Source organism: Lonchura striata, chromosome 9 (assembly GCF_050655825.1).
Source record: "Lonchura striata isolate lonStrDom1 chromosome 9, ASM5065582v1, whole genome shotgun sequence".
NCBI lineage: Eukaryota > Metazoa > Chordata > Aves > Passeriformes > Estrildidae > Lonchura > Lonchura striata.
The window spans coordinates 3,718,683-3,742,875 of record NC_140711.1 but is presented as its reverse complement, the minus strand read 5'-3'; the positions used below and the strand labels follow the sequence as shown (position 1 = coordinate 3,742,875).

At 43.4% G+C, this 24,193-nt stretch overlaps 1 protein-coding gene and 1 long non-coding RNA gene across 7 annotated transcripts; one reads left to right on the top strand and one right to left on the bottom strand.

Annotated features, from left to right (window-relative positions):
- Window positions 1-397: 397 nt before the first annotated feature.
- On the bottom strand, window positions 398-1,505 carry LOC110484846 (uncharacterized). Its single transcript, XR_002467824.4, has 3 exons — window positions 1,373-1,505; window positions 1,074-1,218; window positions 398-914 (listed from the first exon to the last, which is right to left on the bottom strand). It is a non-coding gene; the product is annotated as an uncharacterized LOC110484846 (long non-coding RNA).
- On the top strand, window positions 1,440-24,108 carry KLHL24 (kelch like family member 24). Of its 6 annotated transcripts, XM_021555798.3 has the most exons (8): window positions 1,445-1,580; window positions 1,685-1,787; window positions 7,996-8,983; window positions 13,874-14,058; window positions 14,941-15,059; window positions 16,125-16,313; window positions 16,761-16,949; window positions 18,098-24,108. In XM_021555798.3, exons 3-8 carry the CDS (start codon window positions 8,064-8,066, stop codon window positions 18,296-18,298), a joined length of 1,803 nt encoding a protein of 600 aa, XP_021411473.1. In that variant the 5' UTR covers window positions 1,445-1,580; window positions 1,685-1,787; window positions 7,996-8,063; the 3' UTR covers window positions 18,299-24,108. The 6 variants fall into 6 exon arrangements, with proteins under 6 accessions (XP_021411474.1, XP_021411473.1, XP_021411472.1 ...); XM_021555799.3 differs by lacking the exon at window positions 1,685-1,787 and having other exon boundaries at window positions 1,440-1,580; XM_021555797.4 differs by lacking the exons at window positions 1,445-1,580; window positions 1,685-1,787 and adding an exon at window positions 2,080-2,224.
- Window positions 24,109-24,193: the final 85 nt, after the last annotated feature.

The following is a 24,193-nucleotide window of genomic DNA, read 5'->3' as shown; positions in this document are numbered from 1 at the left end:
TTGAACACTTTTGGGTTTTCCTCAATTTTAGAAAAATCTGGCAAGGAGCTACCCCAACTCCCCACAGCAGAGGGAACTTCCCAGAAGCATACTGGCACAAACTTCCCAAAACAGCCAATACCTTGACCTGGAGGAATGCACAGACCATTTAGGTGGCCCAGTGCATCAATGAAATGTGTCTGAAAAGTGCCCAGCAGTGGTATTCAAATCCAACACCACCAGAAAAATATCGGTGGATGCATGCCAAAACCTTCACGCAGGCTTCTAATTTTAGGTTTTAACCTTTCCAGTGCCCTGAAGAAGCCTTCAAAGTCTCCAAAATCACCGACCTGTTCGGAAAACATTGGCCTAAATGCTTTACAAGTACTTTACATTGTTAAAAAAGTATTAACAAGGCTTTATAGAAATGAGTAATCTTTAATAATTGGTTTCAGCTTCTCAGGCAGCATACAACTGCTTATTTTGAGAGAAATGCTTGGCACAGCTTGACAAAGAACAGCCAATGTCCCTGCTAGCAGAGGAATGAAGAGCAATAGGATGTAGTGGCAACTCAAGTATCCTTAATTTCAGACATCCTCAGTGACGTTGGCTTTCAGAACTGGAAGTGCCTGGATGTGACCACATGCATACATGAGCACATTATGAAATGATTGATTGCTCAATGGGTATTTTTAATTAGTATTTTGTTTTTAAATGCTCCATTTACCCTCTTCACTCAAGATATTTTTGCCACGTGCAGTTTTTATTGGAGTAAACATAGTCCCTTTAATATAGCTGCTTCAAGCCAGTGCAGAGGTATCTTGATCCTGTTTTGACTTTTTCCTTCCTCTGACTCATTCCTTTAATCCCGGTTATGGTTTCTCACGTGAACTCTACATACTCATATTGACCCCAAGAGTAACAGACTCAAAGAACTGGGGGAGACAAGGGATATAAAGGATAAGAAATCTATTTTAAGCAAAACATTTTTCTTATGTCATATACTTTTAGATTTAATGTCTTTGTAACAAGTAAGACTCTAGGTTATGAATGTTTCCTATAATCAGTGGGTGAAACACGTTATTGCAACAGACCTGTATTCTACGAAGTGAACTTGTTGCTGATTTTCTCTTTGCTGTTTATGTTGTTTGGGGTCCTTCTTGCTTTTCCAGGCAGAGGATGAGAAATTGACTGAATGCTCTCGTTTTTAATGAAGTCAAGCCGTTCTGAGTTTTATCTCTGCAGGAGAATAATTGAAGGTTTCAATTGTTTAAGATCTATGTGAAAACAATTTACTTACCAAAATCCTGCAGACATTTTCAGTCTATTTTCAGAACTGAGCCTTTTAAATTTTAATTAATAATTCTAACTGCTTTGCAAAGCTGCAATTTACCTGACCCCGGGAGAAATCAGAGCTTGTTAACCTATGAAAATCTGAGCCTGGTTTGCTCCGGAGGGGGCCAGCCCTGGAGTCCTGAGCACACACTGCTCCTCTTCAAGTTTCAGTGGCAGAGCACAGTCAGCCACTGCCAGGAGCACACGGCTGGGTGCACTTCCTGGGAATATCCTGGGGTCAGAAGACTGGGGAGGTTCACCAAAAGGTAAAGAAAGATACATTATACTTGGGATTGATATCCAACATTTAGGAGAGAAAAGTAGGGGGGAGCTAATAGAAGAACTTGTATTTCTTCATTTCCCTCGGCAGTAAGGGGCCAGAGGGGGAGGTCATCCTTCTAGGAAGGAGAGCACAGCCAGTTAGCTGCCCACATCAGCTCCACGGCGTTGCATAAGGCCTAATTGAGTACCAGGTAATGATCTTAATTTAAGCATGCACGTCGCTGCCCTCGCCTCGCTGCTCTGCATTATGGGCTCGCAAGTTTGCTTATGCTAAAGGGCAGAACAAAAATAAATTTCCATACTCCCAGGCATGTTCCATCAGCCTGTGTTGGAGCATGGGCCAGTGTCCAAATACTTCGGATATGAAGTGAATTTGGGCTCCAGGACAGGCTCAGACCTGCTCCTGAAATTACAGGGCGATGACACCAGGGTCCTGCTTTTATATTTGCAGTTGACTGGCTGCCACCACTGGGACCCCCAGCTGCGACAGCAGAGCTCTCTTTTAAGCGTCCCGGCTTAAAGATGACCTTGGCTTTCCGTGGTCAGCAGGGACAGGGACACTCTGTTTTGTGTTACTGTTGAAGAGGAACTGGAAATTCTGAATTAATTGGGTGGAGCTGTAGCTCAGGTAGACAAAGATTCTATCTTGGTTAATTTTTTTCATGTAATGGTTTTTGTTTTGGTCACGTAGGCTGAACACCCACCCCGAGACAGGGTGTTATTCTCTTGCTGGAGGGCTTCGGTAGGGCTGCCTAGAGCCGGCACCAGAGACCGTCCCGCTGGAAGGTGCCCTCCCGATGCAGCCGCTTGCTTCCATGCACCTGAAGCTTTTGCCCGCTCGCGGGGCGGGGTGGGTGGGATATATTGTGGGGTACGTGGGGTGTGCTCCCCCTGCCCCGGCAAAGGGACGGCGATGGCAAGAGCTGGCGGCGACGGCAGGTGCTGCCGCGCATCGGCCCTGAGGCTGCGCCTGCCCGCCGCGCGTCCCGGGGCGCCGACGGCGGCGGGGCCGCGCCGGGCGGGGCGGCAGGACTACAGCTCCCAGGGCCGCGCGGGGCGGTGCCATCATGCGCGGTGGCTCGGAGGTCACATGCCCCGCCAGCCCCTTTGTTTTGAGCGGCGCAGGCAGCGCGGCCGCCGGCGGAGAGGCCCGAGCGCGCTGCACCGCTGCGGATCGCTCCGCTCCGCGCCCACCCCCCCGGCCCCGGCGGCTCCCGCGGGGCGCAGCGCTCCCGGCTGTGAGTGCGGGGCGGCGGGGCGCGCTCCCGGCTGGGAGGGCGAGGGGTGCGGTGCCCCACGGCGGGCCGGGAACCCCCAGGGAAGGCGCGGAGGCCACTGCGGGACAGCCGGGGCGCGAGGCCGGCGCGCGGGGTAGGCCGGCACCGTTAAGTCGCCGCGGAGGTGACAGAGCGTCCGGGGCTCTGCTGGCAGCGCGGCGGCGGTGCCACGTTGGGGAAGGGCTGTGGGCACCTTGGAGCCCCGGGGCCCGCGGCGGTGCGTGTCCTGCGGTGTGCGGTGCTGTAGCTGCTGTTGTTGTTGTTGTTGTTGTTGTTGTTTGTTGTTATTGTTGTTGTTGCTGCTCCCCGCCCCGCGGCCGGCGGTGCCACGGGCGCTGCGCCCCCGGCCCGGCGGGCAGAGCGGGGGGGCGCAGAGCCCCCCGAGCCCCCGCGGGCGCGGATTGGGCGCGCGGGCGGGCGGGGGCGGGGCCGCGGGCGCGGATTGGCCGGGGGCGGGGGCCACGGGCGCGGATTGGCCGGGGGCGCGGGCCGCGGGCGCGGATTGGCCGGGGGCGCGGGCCGCGGGCGCGGATTGGCCGGGGGCGGGGGCCGCGGGCGCGGATTGGCCGGGGGCGGGGGCCGCGGCCGGCCGCGGTGAAGGTGAGCTGGAGGGCGGGCCGGGAGGAGCCATTTTGTGCCGCCGCCTCCGGCCGCGCTTCCCCGCGCTCGGCTCCGGCGCTGCTCCCTGCGGCGGCGGCTGCCGCGGGCCGCCTGCCCGGCCGGGCCGGGCCGGGCCGTGCCGTGCCGTGCCGTGCCGGGGCTGGGCGCGGCCGGGTCCGTTCTGCACGCGTCTCCGCTGCCCGGTGTTGGATGTGCTGGCATCTGGCTGAACCCCCGGGCCCTGGGGCGCTGTGGCCAGGGCTCGGGCTCGGCTTTGGTTTAGCAAAATCTGGATCACGTGCAAGAACGACAGCGAAGCCAAAGGGGAAGGACTGGAACTTTTTCACTGTTTCTTCCCCATGCATGAATAATACTACGCAGTGTGCTTTTTCCCCCCTCATTTTTTCTCTATTTAATTTGGTTTTTTCCCCTCTGAGGGACCTTTTCGTTTACAAAACGGCATATGAAGGGTTCCGTAGTTTCAAGGTGTCCCTTTTCAATGCTTGTTTTTGTTTTGTTTTACTTAATAATCGTGACTCTCATGTCCAAATCAGTTCCTGTTTTTTGCTGGGTGACTTTTGAGGGCACTTAAGGCTTTTTTTTGTGTGTGTCACTAGCTTGAATTACTGTTGACTTTTGACATTCTTTCTTTTTTAGAAACCAAGATAGTGTCCTACATTAGAATGAAAATCTTCTGCAGTTCAGCTAACTCTTAACCACGTCAATCAGTTCGATCACGGTCAATTCTTGTTTACTAGTTAATCAGTATTCTTAAAGACTTCATCTTAGACATTCCAATCTTCAATAACCGTTTTGTTTTTAAAAAAAAAATTCTTTAAAACCAACAACATTTTTGGTCTTTTTCATACCACAAAGAAAGATGAAGGAAAGCGAAATGTCGCGTTTGTTTGGGAAGGTTGTGCTGTTTTTGCCCACGCCCTCCGAGCGGGAGGAGCAGGTGCGGTGTCCGCCGGGCCGCGGGGTTTGTTCTCTGCCCGCTGCCGCCCCTGCGGCGCCGCCTTATCTCCCATCGCAGAGCACAGCGCCCGGCGCTGGCCCAGCCCCGGCTGCCGTGCCAGGCCTCGCCGTTCCCGTGCTGGGTGTCGGCTCCGGGGTGCCGGGGCTGTGTGCGGGGTGCTGCCGGCCCTCGCCTCCTCCTGCCCCTGACGGGCCCCCGGCGCTGCAGGAGCCCAGCGCAGCCGCAGGTACGCGGACAGCGCTCCCGAGGCGGCTCGGGCACACCTGGGGACACGGAGGGGCTGGAGGGGCTGGCCCGAGCTCGGGGACACAGTGCGACAGCAACCCGGCTGCTGGCACTGCTGTGGGTGGCACACACCGGGGGTTGCAGCAGAGGAGGAGTTCAGTGCAGCACAACAGTATTTTGTGTAAGAGGCTTTACTGATGGAAGGGCAAACGTTTTATAGACTTCCTCTAGCAGCCTCTCAATTTGGCTTCTAGGGTATTTCTGAGGAGCAGCTTGTGTGACAAGGTTATGGATGGTGTAGGTGAAGGAAATAGAGGAACCTGAACTCGTGGTGAACCCAGCTTAACTCAGAAATACGTGTGTGAGGTAACATCCGTGTCAGAGCCATGTCTGTGTTTGGAAAGCATTCATAAAACCTGTTGATTGTGTGATTTGGTTTTCTTTTCTTAGTTTTTCAAATGGGCAGACTGAATGCTTAAGATCTATCCTTGTTGACCCTTGATCAGACAAGCAATCCAGTGGATTTTGTATTATTTTTTTATTTTTGATCAAATAATTCCCAGTACTTGTCTTTGGGGGGAAAATTGTATTTTTCTTTGCTTTGTTTAAACTTATTGAGGACATCTGAGTGTTAATTCTCTGAATGATTGGTGTTTTGCAGTGCAGGGTCCTTAGGCAGGTAAGGCATGCAGGAAAGGTGCAGATAGGTCTGTCCTGCTATATTTCCCCCTTTTGCACAATATCCAGCTCAGCCTCAGGCACAGGTTCCCCTCTGCATTTCCCACTTTGGCAGCTGGAAGGTGACATTTTAAAACTGCTGGAGCAAGATTTGCAGGAAGGCAACACGTAAATGTGATAGAGCTGAACATGTGACACTGATAGGCTTGTGAAATTGTTTTGCTGGAGCAAACCTGCAGAAGTAATTAACTGGACAGAAAGTGAAGGAAAGTGCATTTAAAAACAGTACATCCTGCGATGAAGTGGAGTTCTTTCTCTGTTTTTACTATCTTATTTGTGATTTTACAGTATTTGTTCCCTTGAATAGATTTTACTCTGTGGATTTTTTTTTATTCTCCCATTTCTTTAAACTATAAGGACATTAAAAAAAATCATTTGCTGATCACTAATTTTGTGATATTCCAAGCATAAAGCATTCCTTCCTTCAGTGAGCAGTTGTAGCCCAGAGCCCTTGTTTCTGGTTATTAATGATTGCATAATACAGTGCTGTCTTAACTTCTCACATAATGAGAAAGATATCATCTTGAAGAATTTTTACTTAATTGCTGTGTTTTGCCCTTTCATGCGATATCAGGGTCTTGCTTTTCATTTCAGGCTAACTTTCTTTGGAAGAGGTCCATTAGCTTTTGTGAAATTCACCTGATTTAAATCTGCGATGCTGGAATTCAGCCTTTCGTGTCTATATTTATATTTGCATTGTTATTTTTCCCTTTGCTGCTGCTGCTTTGTTTCTGCCCACTTCCTCATGTGAGTTGTACCTAGCTAGCTGCAGTTGGAATTCAGTGCAGGGGTAGGATTTTGGCAGCAGAGCCACTGAGGTGCTGGGGGTGGTTGCTGGTGTTGTTTTGTATCGGGGCTGTGTCATTCCAGGGTGAAGTGATTGTGCAATAGGGGGATAGAATGTCAGCTACAGATCAGATTGTCTGTTTGTGCCTGTTAGTTCTCTGAAGCAATCCGTTGTTGGATAGGCTCATTGCAACAGCGTTTTTCAGGCATCAATGTGACAACTGGTCCTAATTTAAGTCAAATTAAAATTAAGTATTTTGTAGGGTAAATGAGCCCCAGACCAAGAATCTACCTTGTAAATTTGTGTAAAAAAATTTATTGGTTTAGAACCTCTTTTCTCAATGAGTGAAGGGACAGCCTGCATTCTTTCCTTGCTGTTTGTTCAGATGGTGCCTTTTAAAGGTGCTGTGTAAAAAGGCTGTTTAAAAAAAGCATGTTCATTGTGTTCTATATTAAGTGGTGACGTGGCCAGTCTGGGACTGGGTAATTGCAGCTCTGAGGATGGGAGCTCATCAGGAAATAAAGTTACCGAGAGGAGTTGGTGTTTCCTGACTGTGGTTTCAGGGAAACTGAATAAAACCTTGGGAGGCATGAAAAAAATTTTCCTAAACTTGAAAATAACTCACTTTGTGGCCTTGTAGCCATATAAATAAATATTACAAGCATTTGGAATTGTGCCAATGGCAGGCCTGAGAGAGTGCTTTGCCAGTCTCTTGCTACCTCAGTATGTCTTGGTGTACATTCATCCAGGTAATTTTAAAGCTCAGGAGAAGCAAAAAGCCCTGTTGTGGTAGGTTGGTTCCTCTAGCATGTGCTGTTTGCAAAGTCAGCTGCATTTTCTTTACCTACACACTTTTATATTGGCACATGCAAACGTTTGAGTATTTGATTTTTGCAACTTCAGTGCTCTGATAATGTGAGTGTGTGCTTGCATGCTGAGAGGAACCTTTACACTTGTACTTGAAACTGGAAGGTGTTCAAGCAAAAACTTCTGCTTATAATTTTTTGCCAGTAGTGCTTTGGAAACAGAAAATCCCCTGTCTTCAACAAGTTGCCCTTTGTTCATATTTCCAGTAGTTTTACACAAAAAAATGTAGTTCATCTTTGATTCTGATCTGTGTGTGCTAGCAGTTTACATTAATTTTTAATCGAATCATAGATTATCAGTGAACTCATTTTTAGATGTTGGGAATGAACAGGTAAAAACTTACTGTCAAGGTTACTTGTTGAGATCACAAATTGTTATTTAACTCTAGTGTTATAAGACTTCATTATGATAGAATTTATAATTAAAATGGAGTGGTTACTCAATTTAATTTTTGCTTTTAAAATTTCAGTCTTTCCCCCCCCCGCCCCCCCCTCTTTTGACTAGTGCTGTTATATTAGTATTTTGGAGGCTCCAGCTGAAATGAGGACCACACTGAAAAAAGGGAAAAGTTGAAGATCTTGATCATTATTCAGGAGAAATATGGCTTCTGTCAGCCAGGTCATTTGCTGGAGCTGAGATCTTGAGATTTTTTTATCTTGCACACTAATGCAGTACCAGCAATTCTGGGCCATTCAGAAATTGCCCAGAATGTCCCAGACAGCTGTTTTCTGGGTACATTTTGCATTTAACGCTTGGCAGTGCTGCACTGCCCTGGGCAAGGTGCACACTAATTTGCCCTGTGCCACCTCCAAGAAAGGTCAACGGTTTCACCAATTCTTAGAGTGAGCAAACAAGTATCTTGTCTAATTCCTGTGATGCAGCTAAGAGTGTGTCAGACTGAATACCGAGGTGTTTTAATTTTTCAGACCGTTGCACTGAGAAGGAGAACCTCTGCAAGTTTTTCTCAATGACTCTATAGCCAACTGATGTAACAATGGTACTAATATTGGGACGCAGACTGAATAGAGAGGATAGCGGGATACGAGATTCCCCTGCAACCAAGAGGAAAGTGTTTGAAATGGACCCAAAATCGTTGTCAGGCCCTGAGTTTTTCGACTTCTCCTCGGGATCATCCCACGCAGAAAGCATTCTCCAGATCTTCAATGAATTCCGAGACAGCCGGCTGTTCACGGACGTCATCATCTGCGTGGAGGGCCGGGAGTTCCCGTGCCACCGCGCCGTGCTCTCGGCCTGCAGCAGCTACTTCAGAGCCATGTTCTGCAACGACCACAGGGAGAGCCGGGAGATGCTGGTGGAGATCAACGGCATTTTTGCCGAAGCCATGGATTGCTTTTTGCAGTACGTGTACACGGGCAAGGTGAAGATCACGACGGAGAACGTGCAGTATCTCTTTGAAACGTCGAGTCTGTTCCAGATCAGCGTCCTGCGCGACGCCTGCGCCAAGTTCCTGGAGGAGCAGCTGGATCCTTGCAATTGCCTGGGCATCCAGCGCTTCGCGGACACGCACTCGCTCAAGACGCTGTTCACCAAGTGCAGGAACTTCGCGCTGCAGACCTTTGAGGATGTGTCCCAGCACGAAGAATTCCTGGAGCTGGGGAAGGACGAGCTTATTGATTACATTTGCAGCGACGAGCTGGTGATCAGCAAGGAGGAGATGGTGTTCGAGGCCGTGATGCGCTGGGTGTACCGCGCAGTCGAGCTGCGCCGGCCCGTGCTCCACGAGCTCCTGACGCACGTCAGGCTCCCGCTCCTGCACCCCAACTACTTTGTTCAGACTGTGGAAGTGGACCAGCTGATCCAGAATTCCCCAGAGTGCTATCAGCTGCTGCACGAAGCCAGGCGATACCACATCCTTGGAAACGAGATGATGTCTCCCAGAACTAGGCCACGCAGGTGAGGAAATTCTTTTAACCTTTTTTTTCTGCAGAAAGACATAATTTGATATACAGATGCTTGATATATGCATGCCTGGAGAAGAATATTTTGCAGATTATTTTACTTTGCTAAACTCTGGAGCTGCTGCAGTTATGCTTCTGTGCTTCCCCACATGCATGAGGCTCCCGTGTCTCTGGAGAATATGCATAAATGAGTCTTTTTGCACAGAGCGCTTTTTTGCTCTGAAAAAAGGTAAGTGAAGTTATATTACCTTGCAAGTAAAATACTTTATTAAGGTTAATGTTTGCTAAGGGAGATAATAAGTTACTTCATATAATAGCAGTATCTTGAAGAGATCTTATTGTGCTGTGGCAGGAAAACCACTCCATTTCCCCACCTTTCTTTTTGTAGCAAAGTCATGTAAATGTACAGCACACCACAAAGGATGTGGATGGGGGTATTATGTTTCCAGAGTATTTCCTTGCTATACATCACGAATATTTTACAGATGGAGTAGCATGTGTATTTGTAATAGACAGCAGGACAACAGGTTGTTAACTGTAAATAAACCAAATATTGTATTTTTAAAGAATCATGAAGCAGTTCCTGAAGTATTTTGTGCTCATTGGGTGACATTTTAATAATTCAGAATTGGTGCTGCTTAATAATGTGTTGCACAAATAGGTGACTGAAATTGCAAGAAGAAATGAGGAAGAATCCATTAGTGGCATTTATGAGCAATGCCTATTATGATTCTTTTTTTCCTGAAAAATATTTTCCCTGCCTCGTGTCAAGTGCAGTACAGATGATAGTTCATAGTTAACTCCAGCTGATTTGAGCAGTTTTTAATAAAATCATATGTTACATTAAGGTGATGCAATGATGGTCTAGACATTGTATTAGGAGTTACTCTTCTTTGTTTACTCTTACTCATATGTGGTTGCTCTACAGTGACTCTGCAGGGAACCTTTATTTTTTTGGCAGGTGTTAAAGGCTTGCTTAAGGGGAAAAAAACCACTTGGCAGTGTTTGCCCCATTAGTGGCTTTCCAGTCGTCAGTCCTGCCGTGAGAGACAAAATTCATCTTAAAGTGCCTGCAGCCCTGCTCCCACCCAAGCTTTCCAAGCTGGAAACTGCTGTGGGAGGTCTTTGCAAGCCTTTGGATCACGGCAGTTCAGGAATTCCTGCACTGGGCTGGAATTCAGACACTTGGAGGAGGCTGCAAGCTGCAGTGTTTGGTTTGGTGTTTATTCTGCTTTTCTTACTCAATAGGCTGAGGAAGGCAAATACTCTCAGGAGTTGTGTCAGTGTGGGGGATGTATGTGCTTGAAATTCTGAACATCCCCAGAGCGGGGCTCCAGTTTGCAAATGAAAGTACTTGCCTAATACAGGTGATTTCTGAAGCCGGGGGGTTTGTTGGTTTTACTGCTGAGTTAAATTGCAATGGGAGTTTGAGTAGGTGGGAACAAGAGAAGTAATTTACAAAGAGAAAAACTGGCTGGCATCCCAGCAGGAATTTTTTCCCCTTTTCTATATTACATTCATGGAATAGTTCCTTGTCATTTGTTTCTGTTGTCTGTTTGTTTCCGTTGCCTATAGCAAAAAGAGATAATGTTTTGAAATAGTTGCCAGGTCCTCTTCCCCCATGTTTTCATCAGCCTTTTTTGAGCATTTTGGGGGGCTTTGGGGAGGGCAATGGAGAGCTCTTCTCTTGTTTTCTTGCCTTCCTCCAATGTCTTTTCTATATAAACTGTTTCTAAAAGGAGACAGGCTACAGAATAAAAAATTCCCTCACCAGTGCTTTTAGTGAAACTTTGGGATATAAATTGCTACCAGTTGTATGGATATGGGTGCACCTGTGGCTGAAATGTGTTCTACTTGTTTTTCAAAGAACAAACTACATTGTAATTCAAGTTGATTTTTTACATTTTTCAAGCCAGTGAAGGGTTACCTGGTAAGTTAAGAGTTAAATAAAAGTTTAAAGTGTGGCATAACTGTTCTCTTTGCCACTAAGGCATCCTTGGCAAGTGCAGGTCTTTCTGAGACAGCCTTTCAGTCATGGACTTGCAACAGTGACATCTTGAGGCTGTGCCTCCTGCTCCCTCTAAGCCTCTCCTGTCCTTCCCGTTGTGCTGCAGGCCAAATCTCCAAGCTGAGAGCAGGCAGTGAGCAGTGGCACACTTCCATACCCAAAACTGCTGTGTGCTTTGAGTTACCTAAATGGCTTTGAGCAAAGCTGCTGTTGAACAGTACCTGAGTGTGCTCTTTAACCAGGATGTTTATACATTTTAACATGTCCTTTTTGGTTGCCTTTGGAAAGCTTTAATGTAGTCCCTTATTTTTCCCACTTGGAGATGGGTTTCTATTTCACTTTACATTTTGTCTGCTACCTCATTTACTACCCAAAATTGATTTAACAGCGAGGAAGAAAAAAGTAGTGATTTACCAGAATTTCTGTAATTTGTTTTCTGAACTTACCATGGCTTTGAATGTGGTCTGAGCTACCACAAGTTCTTCAGTCCTGCTCATGCTGTGCTGGTTGGTGTTTTCACCTCATCAAGGGGTGTGTGTGGAGCTCAGGACCCCTGGAAAGCCTGCTCTTGGGAATGCCTGGAATTGCATGACACTGTTGATTCTTCCACTCCCTCTTTTCTGTTTAATGCCCCCATTCTTGGTGGGATGGTGTCTCCTGGAATCTCTACAGCCTGGTTTAACACCTGTGTTACTTCGCTCTCACTGTTTCTTCTGAGGACTACAAGAAGGGCTTCCTGTACTACTAGTTGAGGTCACAGCTTTTTCTAACCTTCATTTCAGTATATCCTTAGTTCTTTTCTGGAATTAGCCTTTGCCTGAACGTTCTTTTTGTGTATTCCTACCGCATTTTACTATTTTTAAAAATGGATGTGTGCTCTGTCATTTGTAAAAAAAAAAAAAAAAAAAAAAAAATTGGAACTAACTATAAAACCTGCAAAACCTGCACAGTGCAAGACTCGGTCAAGAAACTACAATGGAGAAAATTTTTCTTTCCTGAAGAAAAAATCTGGACATATAGGTAATGTTAGGAAATTTTTTTGTTCTCTTTAGATTTTAAATACTGTGCTAAATGAATATTTTCTTGAAAAGCTCCATTACAGCAATTCATAAAAAGCTCTCTCCGAGCAAAGTTTTTTGGTTCATTTAGTTCTAAACCAAAGACAGATAATGTGTCACAGTGATCTTTACAGTGAGTGAAAGGAGGCCTTAATTCTAATCTAGAAAGTAACGCACAGATAAACCTCTTTGTACACAGTTAGCTGGTGTCTTTGGGCTTGCTTCTAAGGCAAATTACGAGATGAGTGTCTTGCTTTTATGGAAGTTCTTTTCCTGGATAATGCTTTGTTGGCACAGGAACTTCCCGTCTCTTACCCTTTGAGAGATTCTTTTCAGAGTTGTTCCTCAAAAAAGCAAAAACCAGTAAACAGTAAATTCATAGAAACTGGGAAGGAGCGTGACTTCAAAGCTGAGCAGCTGACAAGAATTTCTTCTGCTGGGTTCAGGTGTGTAAGATCATTCCTCAGCATTTATCTCATCCTGTAGGATGTTAGCATTTAGTATTGCCTTTGCCTGTTTACAGTATTCTGGGTAAAAACATCTATGGATTATTTCCATTTGGTGTGTGGTGACAAGGTGATAGATGGGCTCATGAGTTTTTTTCATGATGTTTCAAAACAGAGAAAGCCTCATCTGGATTTATAGGTGAATATGTGCATAAGTTCATGTTAGGAATTTTAGGGACAGATCATGGAACTTTTATCTCAAATCCAGTCATAAGTCTCTTTATTTTTGGGATAACACTGCGGTACTCAGCAGTGGCAGGAGCATCTGTTCTATGAGATACCTCTTCACAGTGGGATCATAGAACAAAGCACAGCACAACAAAAAGGCTCATCAGAAATAAAATCAGCATTACATTCAATTTTGATTAACTGACAGCAATCCTTGAAATAACTATGTCAGTGCAAGGTGCTTTAATTTGAAAATGCTCTGAAAGGAAAGGAGTTCGACAAGTGCTGACAAGAAATCATAAGTCTTTGAGGAGGAAAAAATGTGGTCACAGTTTGATTTGTACATCAAAGATGGTTGGTTCTCTGCATTCAAATGTGCATTAATTTTTGCTAGATAAGTTTTGTTACTGCTGTGAATACAGAATATGTATAATGCATTTAGTAGAAGGATAATCAGTGTGTGGAACAGAACTTAAAGGTCTGTTTGGGTACACATTGCTGTCTAATGCCTGATTTAATCCCACTGAGTTGTAATTTTTTGGTTTAGGTTTGAATTTTTATTTCAGTATTCCTTTATGTTTCCTCCTGTTGCTGCTGTTTTCTGCTTTACTGTGCATTAGCTCTAAGGGTTTTTTTTTATTTTCCTTGTTTTGTTGACTACATTCCTTCTGCTTTTAAACACTTGGAATATTTAGGTTCTGTAAAGTATTACTAATTTTGTGAGGCTCAGCAGGGGGAATGAAGACTGATTTCATTGTGAAACAGATTGTTTATCTCATTGTCTCCAGCCTGGCTTGAACTCGGCTTCTGATCTATGTGTACAGTCAGAGGAAAAACATTATTATAGTAAGGGCTTTCTATGTTATTTAATTACATGGTTTTTACATAGAGCATTGTGCAGTGCAGCTCCGCCACTTACACAGGACTCCTGTCAGTGTGGTAACCTGCTGTGTAATGAGACAGCTGGAAACAGTGAAAACCTGTTTGCTAAATGATTCTTTCTTCTATTTTCTTTTTCATCGTTGTTATGAAGTTAAAGCTAAATAGTATTTTTTCTGATTTGCACAAAGTTTTGAAGACAGTGTTGTTTGGCCTCCCTGTACTAATATCCCCTACATGTTAATTTTCTGTGTTCACTTTTTTAGATCAACTGGTTATTCTGAGGTGATAGTTGTTGTTGGAGGCTGTGAACGAGTTGGAGGGTTCAATTTGCCATACACGGAGTGCTATGATCCTGTGACAGGAGAGTGGAAGTCACTGGCTAAACTTCCAGAGTTTACCAAGTCTGAGTATGCAGTGTGTGCTCTGCGGAATGATATTCTTGTTTCAGGTGAAGAACCGCAAAAAAAAACCTACTTCTTTCTTTGCTTAGTTGGGTTTTGTTGTTCCTGTTGATGGGGTGTGTTTGTTTTGGTTTGCTTTTGAAGTTGTGTGGCAGATCTTTGTACTGTGAACTTCCAGAAGCTCAGCTGAAAGTCACTTGCTGCTGTGAACACTGGCCCCAGCACAATCTTACTGTAAACAAAAGTGTTTTCTGGAGTTCTTGTTTGGCGTGAATCCGCAGTTTTTTACAGCTGATTCCAGGACATCAGTTGTATTAAAAGAGACCAGCTAATGGCTGCTGTGAAATACAGCAGGAGCCTATGTGCAGCAACAGCTGGGAAAACTACAGACCAAAAATCCTGAGCAGGCTTTTCCCAGGAGCACATTCAGACCTTTAGCAAGGGGAAATTAAGGGTGCAGCTGATGTTCAGACAGCAGGCTGTGTGTGTTGGTTTAACCAAAGACATGGTCTCCTCAGGTGTGTGTGCCTGTGTCATTTGAACAAAGTGAGAAGCCAAGGAGATGCTCACAGAGCGGGCAGAGGACGGGGTGGGAGGGATGTGCCACGGGCAGGGCATTTGCAGGGTCTCATCTGGGTAGTACAGGAAAGAGCTTGCCAAAAGCCATTAAAATGCATCCCAACTTCAAGAAATAATCTGGCGTGACTTCAGCATTATGGGAAAATGTGACGAAAACAATTTACTGTGTGATTTCATCTTTGAAATCCACTGCAAATTATTTATGCAGTATAATGTATAACTACTGATATCCCCTTTTGGGATGCAGTAAGGATCTATAAAATTTTCACTGCCCACTCTAGAGGGGCATGTTAATAGGTAGCATTATCCGTTCAATAATTGTTCAAATTGGCATATGTTTCATTTCAAAGGTGGAAGAATCAATAGCCGGGATGTCTGGATTTATAACTCTCAACTTAACATTTGGATCAGAGTTGCCTCCTTAAATAAAGGCAGATGGAGACATAAAATGGCTGTTCTTCTGGGTAAGGTAAGAGAAGTATATTTTAATATTTTTATAATGGGAATGTTTGCTGTATGTAAGAAAGCAGAGGAGAAAGTACTTACGTATTACTTTGTATTTAATATAAAATAATTTAAAAAATATGTATTTTCAATTAAATACTTCAAAGAATTAGGCTCTTCATCAGTCAGACACTACCCATGGACATGAAAATCATCTTACTGCTCATTTATTTTTTGGGGTTTTGTTTTTTCAAAATTTAAGTGGCTTATTTCCAAGAAGCAATTCTTTGGGAAGCAAAGAAGCATCTGGTTTTGCCTGTGCTTCAGAAGTGCTGTCTAACAGTTTATGTACTTATTGCCAGAAACTGGTACTACTCTGAATGTCAGCAGTTTTATTTAGTGTTTTATATTGAAATTAAGCGAACACATCATGTGGAAATGGGAGGTTTTGATATATTTTGAAGGCAAATATGCCTGACCATAAAACCACTAGCTGGGACTCCCTTACTGAAAGCTAGACAAGATGTGCATGTGGTGTCACTTGATCTTCTTAGAGATGAAACGTGCAGCTAAGGAAGCAGAGGAAAGAAGGTAATCACAAATAATGAGGAGCTCTGCTTCCTAAGTATGAAAGAAGAGACAAGAAAGTAGAGTTTACAAACTGAGAGGAGCAAATACTTCAGTAAGCAAGTAGGGAAAAAGCAAAATGCCAGAAATGCAAAGGTAAACTCAGATGGGCGTTTGCTGCTGCTGTTGTTGCTGAATGTTACCTAAAATAAAGAGAAATACAGAGGAATGCCTTTTCTAACAAATGCTATTCAAATAAGAAGTTTCTACTGCAGTATTAATAATACTATGCTTTGGCATGTGTTTGCAGTGTCATTCCACATGTGACTGAATGGAACTCTCCAGGGAGTCTTTACCTGTTATTTTCAGACCATATTCTTCTCCTCCTGTGTATAAATAAAAAATGTGAGGAATGTGTCCCTTGACAAAACTAGCAAATCAGCCTTAAATTCATTTAATTTGATATTTAAATGTAATACTGCTGTAAAGACGAAATTATGGTTGTTTTCACCACTTTGTGCAGGTGTATGTGGTGGGAGGCTACGATGGGCAGAACCGGCTGAGCAGTGTGGAGTGCTACGACTCCTTCTCCAACCGCTGGACTGAGGTGGCTCCCCTGAAGGAGGCTGTGAGCTCCCCGGCTGTCACCAGCTGTGTTGGCAAACTCTTTGTCATCGGGGGTGGTCCTGATGACAACACCTGTTCTGACAAGGTCAGTCAGCTCTGTTGGGTTGTGTCTTCTATCTGTCCACAGCAAACTGGATTGCTGGTTTAAAACCAGGTACTGCAGATCTGCTTGAACTGTTTTTTGCTGGATGGTGTGTGGAGTTACTCTAATACGAAAAATACAAAGTAGAAAATGTTAATTGAGCCACTGTTAAAATGTTAAAGACCACTGTTACTGTGGTCTTTCTCATGGATACATTGCACATGTCACTGGCTTCGCAAGTTCCGTCAATTCTTTAGTGGGAATGTTCAGAAAACAGTGTAAAATATTGCACATACTGTGAATTATTGATACATGGATTTCCATGTAGGTTGACTCTGGTTACTTTGGGGAGGTGCTGCTGCCTTGCCTCTCCCTGTGTGACCTGTGTGGGCATGCTAGGCTGTTCCTTGAGTTGGGCTCTCAGTCTGAAAGGCCTGTCCTTGTTTCCAGGTTCAGTCGTATGATCCTGATACCAATTCCTGGTTGCTCCGTGCCACCATCCCCATTGCCAAGAGATGTATCACAGCTGTGTCCCTCAACAACCTGATCTACGTTGCTGGTGGGCTCACCAAAGCCATTTACTGCTATGACCCCATTGAGGACTACTGGATGCATGTACAGAATACATTCAGCAGACAGGTAATTACCAATCAAAAACTCGTAGACAGCTGAAAGGTACTTCTTGACATGGTTATCTTGGCATTAAATAAGTATACATTTGCTTATCCCTTGTAGAATTGCATCTCTGATTCCATTCTTGCTTTGCCTCTTCATCTGTGTAACTCAAAACATCACAGAAGAGGAAGTTTCTAAACCAGTAGCTTTTCAGCTGGGTGTCACTTAGGCAGTCCAGGCTCTGCTTGAGAGGTGTTACTGTTGAAGAACAGTATAGTGGATGATGATTTCATTGCATAGACATTACCTTCTGTTGCATGTTGTCATTTAGACTGAAGGGAGTAATTTCCTTATAATTGATTAAAGCCTTTCAGTGTACCAGGAAATAGTGAAGGCTGTTTTTACAGTGTGAAAAAGCCCCACTGTATAGCACAGCAAGTGTCTGACTTCAGCAGTGAGAGCCCTCATTTCCACACGTGGGACACCGAGCAGGATTTGAATGAGTCCACTCAGTAGTGAAGTGTGTGTGCAGCAGTTACATTTCCCTATGTTTTAAAACACCAGTCACACATTCTATAGTATTACCTTAAGAGAAATTTGTCCTTTTTTTCCCAGCCATTCCTCTGTTTTAATCTGTGTTCTTTATTTAAATGAGTATTTTTTCCATGCCTGCTTTTGAGGAAGAAATAAAATCCTATCTCTGTTTCAAGTAAGACATAGCGCTGAATTTTTTTGTGCACTGTTTTTAGTCATGCCCTTTTCCTCTCCTGATTTACATCCCTCTTCATTATCTGTTACTCCTCTAAGGTGTTTCTCCTTTTTCCCATTCTTTGCATTAATAGTACCCACTGTAGTCCCTCTTCTGAAAACCTTTGTTCTCTCCTCCTTTCCCTTTCTCAGATCTTTCAGTGGTAAGCACAGTGTTCAGTTGTATTCCATTGTTCTCTTTGTCTGAGCTACATGTAATAAAGGCTTGGACCTGACATAGTCTTGTGCTGCTGCTTTCCCCAGTTTTTGTGCTTTTGCACCGGCCCTTTCAGGAGGGAACATTATAGGCCAGGCTGTTCACAAAAGGCAGTTGCAGTGCTGCCCTCCTACACTGGGGCAGACACAGACAAATCAAGCCTTGCTTTTTAAATAACCGTGTGTTCCCTTGTGATTTCTTGCAACAGGAGAACTGTGGCATGTCTGTGTGCAATGGAAAAATCTATATCCTTGGTGGAAGACGGGAAAACGGTGAAGCCACAGACACTATTCTTTGTTATGACCCTGCAACGGGCATTATCACAGGAGTAGCAGCCATGCCCAGGCCAGTATCGTATCATGGCTGTGTGACCATTCATAGATATAATGAAAAAGGCTTTAAACTGTAATTTTTCTTGAAAAAAGAAGAATGAATCCAGTGGTCTGCTGCAAGACAGGCTTTTTAAAGATTCCTGAAGTGGGAATTCCCTGCCGAAGTGTCATATGAAAATTATAACCTGTGCCTTTAGAAAAGGGGTTAATTTAACTTACCAAACAAGTCTACAAACCTATCCAGTAACCAGAGTTCAGATATATCTGCCTGAGCTCTCATATGAGAGCAGGACGTTGTACAGAGGTCAGAAAGTTTGCCCTATGTGTGATTAGTAATTAAAATCTTGAAAGCTTTTTGGGGAAAGTGCCTTCAGCATTTGTGCCTGTGTCTTTAAAAGCAGTCTATGCAAGGTGTTTCCAGTTCTGCCAATGGGAAAAATGCATAGGCAAATAAATCCCAAAGAATCGACATTATCTTCAATTTAAAAAGCTCAATTATAATTCATATATCATTCTTAAAAGCAGATTACTTGGCTTAACCAAGTAGATTTTTTTTTGTCAGATCATGCATGGGTTGAGATTTAAAAAAACAAAAAACCACAACACAAAAACCAAAGCAAAACCAAAACATCCAACAAAACAAGCTACATTGGACAAATACAAGAATGTCTAAGAAATGCTTTCTTCTGAAGGACAAACTGGTTGTTTGGTGAGCCACTACAACACACTGCAGTGATGCTTTTGTACATTAACCCTGTGAAACTTATTCATAGTGTTCATAAATGTGCAGCAAAGAAGTACAAGGCTACATGGCATGGAAAACCAGTGGGTTCAGGCATGGAAAACTAATGGGTTCAGGCATGCACCTGTGAGGCAAAGTTTGAATCACAGTTTTTACCTTTTTGAATAGTATGGGTGAAGGCTGAAAGTTACTGGGTTCACTCTTTGCTCACTGCAATGTCTAAACCATTCAGCAAATAAAGGATGTTGAACGCTGGATTGTCACAATTTTCTGAATCACCTGAATTATAAATTACCTGAGGATAGAGGTGGAGACTTCAGTTTGTGCCCTGCAGCTTATAAATTAGTCTGTTGGATGTCTCATCTGCAAAGTATCCAGCAAGTATTTCCTGGCCTTTCTTCAGACAATCACTTACTTTAGCACAGTTAAACTACTGAATAAGCTGCTTGGCCCCAGATAAAGAAGTTCTGGAAAGGTTCCTGCTTTCACCAGAAAAATATCTGTGGACCTGTCCATGTAGCCATAAGATGTGTTTTGGATAATTTTGAAGCCTAGGAATCACCTGTATTTTGATGCACAACCATTATTGGGTTGGGGTTTTTTTTCAGTAAAGGTATTGTTTAAGTTCTCCCTAGATTTCTGTACTAGGACTCCTTATTTCCAGTACACAGTTGTACAGCTGAGGCACAAAGTTCATAAAAGTTGAAATAGCACTTGGGAGTTGGAAAATGAATAGGATTGTCTGTGTACCAATTTCCTGTAAATCACCAAAAACCTCAGGAACTACCTTTCAAAGGAATTCTGAGGACAGCAGCCAGTAAGGAAGTTGGTCAGTGCCAGGGCAGAAAAACCCCATAAAACCCCTGCAGAGCCAGCCCTGGCCTCGGGGTTCTGGTGTCTGTGCTTGCTCAGGAGGGTGAAAACAAGCACCATCTCTGGAACGTTGTTTGTTCCACTGGACTTTCCTCATCTGTTTTCCCAGAGTATTTCTTCATGAGATGGAAATTCTGACCCTCAGCGAAGCTATGCCAAACTGGGAGTCACCATTTTCAGTAACACGGTCATGAGTTTTAAAGAGCACTGGGAGTTGCACTTTGGGATGCATTAACTTGTAACCTCAGGAAAGGACACAAATTTCAGTTTCTGGCTGAATACCAAACACTGCTTTTGATATGGTAAGAATACTGATAAAATACAAATCATTGCATCTCAGTGATGTAGTCAGGAGGTCAGTCCCTGAGCATTCACATTGTCCTAAAAAGAAAATCCTTTGGTAATATAAGACAAATGAATCAGATAAATTAAACCTTTTCTAAGTTTCATCTGTTTTGCTCACCAAGTTTTACTTTGAAATGGCAGTTTCAGTACCTGTGAATAAGGTCTGTTGATTGCAATGGTAATTGCCCTGTAACTGATTTTATGTACTAACAGCATATATAGCTTGTGCCTTCGTTGTAAATAAAAATGACGAAGACTATAGGAGCACTTCATTAGAGATGCAATTTGAAAAACATCCTCCTTTCCTTTGATTTCCTCCTGTTTGTATTCAGACTTGTAATGTTGTCATGCTATACTGTTTTTAAACAGTCTTATTCTGTAGGTATAGAACAGTGTCATTTAATCTGTGTTTATAATACTGCACTACTCTGTAAATAACAAGATATTGCTTTCCAAGGTTTCGAAGATGCATTTTTTAGTTTAGTTGTCTTTTCTTAATGATTTATGTACTGTTACTGTTACCTGTTTTTGAAAATGACAGTGTTTAATGAACCAGTAAATGCAGAAATGTAGATGCAGAAAACTTCTGCTTACAGTTCTTTAGAATGTGTATCAAAGCTGAACAGTTACAGGTATGGAGCACTGCTAAATAGCAGTTACTTAAGCAATGATTTCTTTAAAACAGGCAGTGAGTTTTTCTTCTTGTTTACTCTGTAAATAATTTGCACTTATGGCCTTCTCTGTTACAACAATTATTTTTAGATATACTAGAAAATAACAATTTGACCTTGATTTAATGGAAATGTACCATTTTTCTAGAAGGATGCATTAATTTGGAAGTTGCATTCCTGAGCCACTTGTTCTCCAATGCATTTCACTTAGGTATAGATGGATTCAGAGATTTAACCTCTCTTATGCATATCTAGATGCTTGCAGTTTATGGGCTTGAGCAGCAAGTTGGTTTTAGTTTTTTTCCTATGTCTCAGCTAGGAGAGAAAATTATTAATGTCATCTACCATAATCAAATTATTTCTATCATAAATGGGAGTAAGTTTGGTAGCTCTAGAGCACCCGCACAAAGATGTAACTTCAGTCCAACCATACATAAGAGGGCTCAAGCATCTCCAAGTCACACCTAAAAATAAATTCTAAGAATTGTCTTCACTCTGCTAAACAGAAATGAGTAAATATTTTTTATCTATTTTGATGTCCATTTCTGTTCTTAGCAATGTGATGTTAATTGAAGAGACAGTTGATGCTTTCTTGCAGCCAGGTTCTGGAAGGTTCTGAATCACAGATCACTGCAGCATGTGCAGCCTCTAGCCCTTGGCTTGTGGCTAAGCATTCCCCTTCTACAGCCATCAGCCACAGAACATTGCCTGCTAATCTTGTAGCTGTACCTGTAGACTCCCTCCTTGGGAGTGGTTAAGTGGGCATAATTTGTGGAATCTCTTCCATTTTATACTGGTAGTGTGGTGTGTCTGGTAGGCATTTGGGGGATTGGGCTTTCCCCTGCAGCACCAAAGGAGTATTGTTATTTTTTATTTTTGATTGGCATCAATGCAGTTCTCATCAAAGATAGCTTTGTTTCTACACTGTTGAAGCAGAGATATTCATGCAGATTGTGTTGATATGGACCCTTACCATAATTTACTGAAGCTTTTTAAATAGTATTTTTAACATTGCAAAGTTTTGAGAGGCTGATGATGGAGAAAGAGGAAATGCTCACTTGGACAGAGATTCAGAGGAAGCTTTGGTCACCTGTGCTTGAGAGCAAGGATGCTACTGCCTGTTCAGTTTCTTCCTCAGAACAGCTGAGTTCACCTCATTATCTTGGGTAAACCTTTGTTTATCCTGCTTGTCTCTGACTTGCTGCAGGGGCAGAACAAGAAGCGGGCCCACTCCCTGCCTGTGACTTGATGTTTGCCCCTGCCCGAGGCACAGGGCAGGTGCTGGCCAGCAGAGCCTGGGCTGAGTCCAGCTCTGAAGAGCAGAGACAGGAGAAAAGCATTGGAGCAGGCTCAGAGATGGCAGGAGGAGACCCGGGGTGTTTGGGGGTTGCAGTTTAGCTGGGCTTGCTGAAACCAAGGTCTTCAGGATGCTCATAAGTTTGCAATTCCACATGCTGAAACTCAGGTGGTAAAAATGTTTCATATTTGTCAATTCACTGAACTCACCTGGAGCAATAAAGATGCAGATATGCTTATGGTCTGCTAGTGGCAATGCTCAGGAAAGCCAGGGGTTCATTTTTCTGAATTGCCCAAATAGGCAAGTAGCTGTGGGGTTCTTTACCACTGAAGATGGCAAAACCCAATTCAAGAGGATTAAGCATGTCACAAGACTTGATCACTGTGAGGCACAGCGAATACTTTCATCTGAATGCAGTCTCATGTACACAAGAAATTACAAATTAAATTATTTGTTGTGCATGGTTAAAAAAATCTAAACACCATATACTCAGAAAAGGAACCTACAGGGAAAGATGAAATTTCTAAGCAGAAACCTGCTCTCTGGTTGGGGGCCAAGCAGTGCTTTGGGTTTTGCAAAATATGTTTTGCACACAAGTTTCCTCAGTATGAAATTATTTCAGGTGGCATTAATTAAAATGGATCACAATTTTGTAACCAGCAGCCTCCCACCAAGCCCAAAGCAGCTGTGAGTGTTCTCTGCTCCCTGCCTTTGTGTCACACACAAGTTCATTATAACGTTACTGTCTAAGAACTGTAAGCTATTTGCAGGAATATTTCTTTTTTTCTACTGTAGAGATCCAGCCAATGCTAATATGTTTATGTGTGCACATCTGTATGTGAATTATTTTGTGATCATTCTCTGATAGTGCTGTTACAAGTGATGCACATTAAGGCCCTGTGTACAACTTGTTAATACTGTAATCAGGGCTTAGTTTGTATGATTAGCTCCAAAGAAAATAATGTGTGTTAAATTTGAAAATACCTGTGCCTTGAATTCACCACTATTTTTATCTATTTTGAAGAAGAGTTTGGATTACTCCTCCCAGTTTTTTGCCTTTGTTATGATTGGTCTTACTGTCCAGACTGTTAATGTCCTTCTAGGAGAAATAAATCTTGCCGTTCATTAATTAGCACAGTTAAACTTGTTTAGAACATGCCTAGAATGCTTCCATTATTACAGTACTATTGCAGATCTAATCTAGGGAAAGCAGTATTTGTTTTTTTCTAATTTTTGTTTCCAGCAACGCCTCAGTGACAAAGGACTGAGTTTAGTCTTTGACTTCCTGTCCTTAACATGTACAGTTTCTTGTATTAGTCAGTAGCCTCTGTGATATTTCTGAACTCTCCAAAGTCATCAACCTCTTGTTCAAGATACAAAATATGAAGCAATAATATGGTGCAGCACGGCAATAAGCAAATCAAGAGACTTGAATGTAATGTACTGTTACTAATTTCATCTGTGTAAATGCTGGACCTATGAGTCATTCTCCTTTTGGTGCACCTGTAGCACTTTGGAGTCAGATTAATAGGAACTACTTGGCCATGGAAAGAGAGTTTACCTCCTGAACAGTTACTCATATTTTCGCCTGAAATCATATTTTCATTTTCCTTTTTTTGCTGAGGAAAACAGTTCTTGTTATTCCTTGCCAGTTCCTTTATTTACTGAAACATAAAAGCTGTAGTTCACGGAGAGCTGATCTTGCCCTCAAGAACAGCCTGGTGCAGCACAAATGACATCTGAACAGGAAAGCTCAGACCACTTACTGTGTGCCAGAGTCAATGTAACGGATCTCACACACAACATTAAGGTCTTCAGATTGTGCTGACAGTAGAAAAGTGATTTTGTAATGTAGCATAATTGCAGTTAACACCTGCTATATTTAAATATACTTCTTGCATAATTCTTTGGAAGTTTTTTAAAGTTCAGTGTATCTAATAAACATTTGCCTTTTGAATAGTTCACTGTGGTTTATTTAGGTTATGAGAAGTTCCAGGGTGGGGCTTGGTGTGGTACAAGGAGGAAACTCCCTCCTGCTTTTTTG

What these genes read in the sequence shown, in the direction of transcription:
- KLHL24 (XM_021555799.3), top strand. Translation starts at nt 8,064, where the DNA reads ATGGTACTAATATTGGGACGCAGACTGAATAGAGAGGATAGCGGGATA. An exon ending in GAATGATATTCTTGTTTCAG is followed by an intron (nt 14,059 to 14,940) that starts GTGAAGAACCGC and finishes TTCATTTCAAAG; the next exon opens with GTGGAAGAATCAATAGCCGG. An exon ending in ACAACACCTGTTCTGACAAG is followed by an intron (nt 16,314 to 16,760) that starts GTCAGTCAGCTC and finishes CCTTGTTTCCAG; the next exon opens with GTTCAGTCGTATGATCCTGA.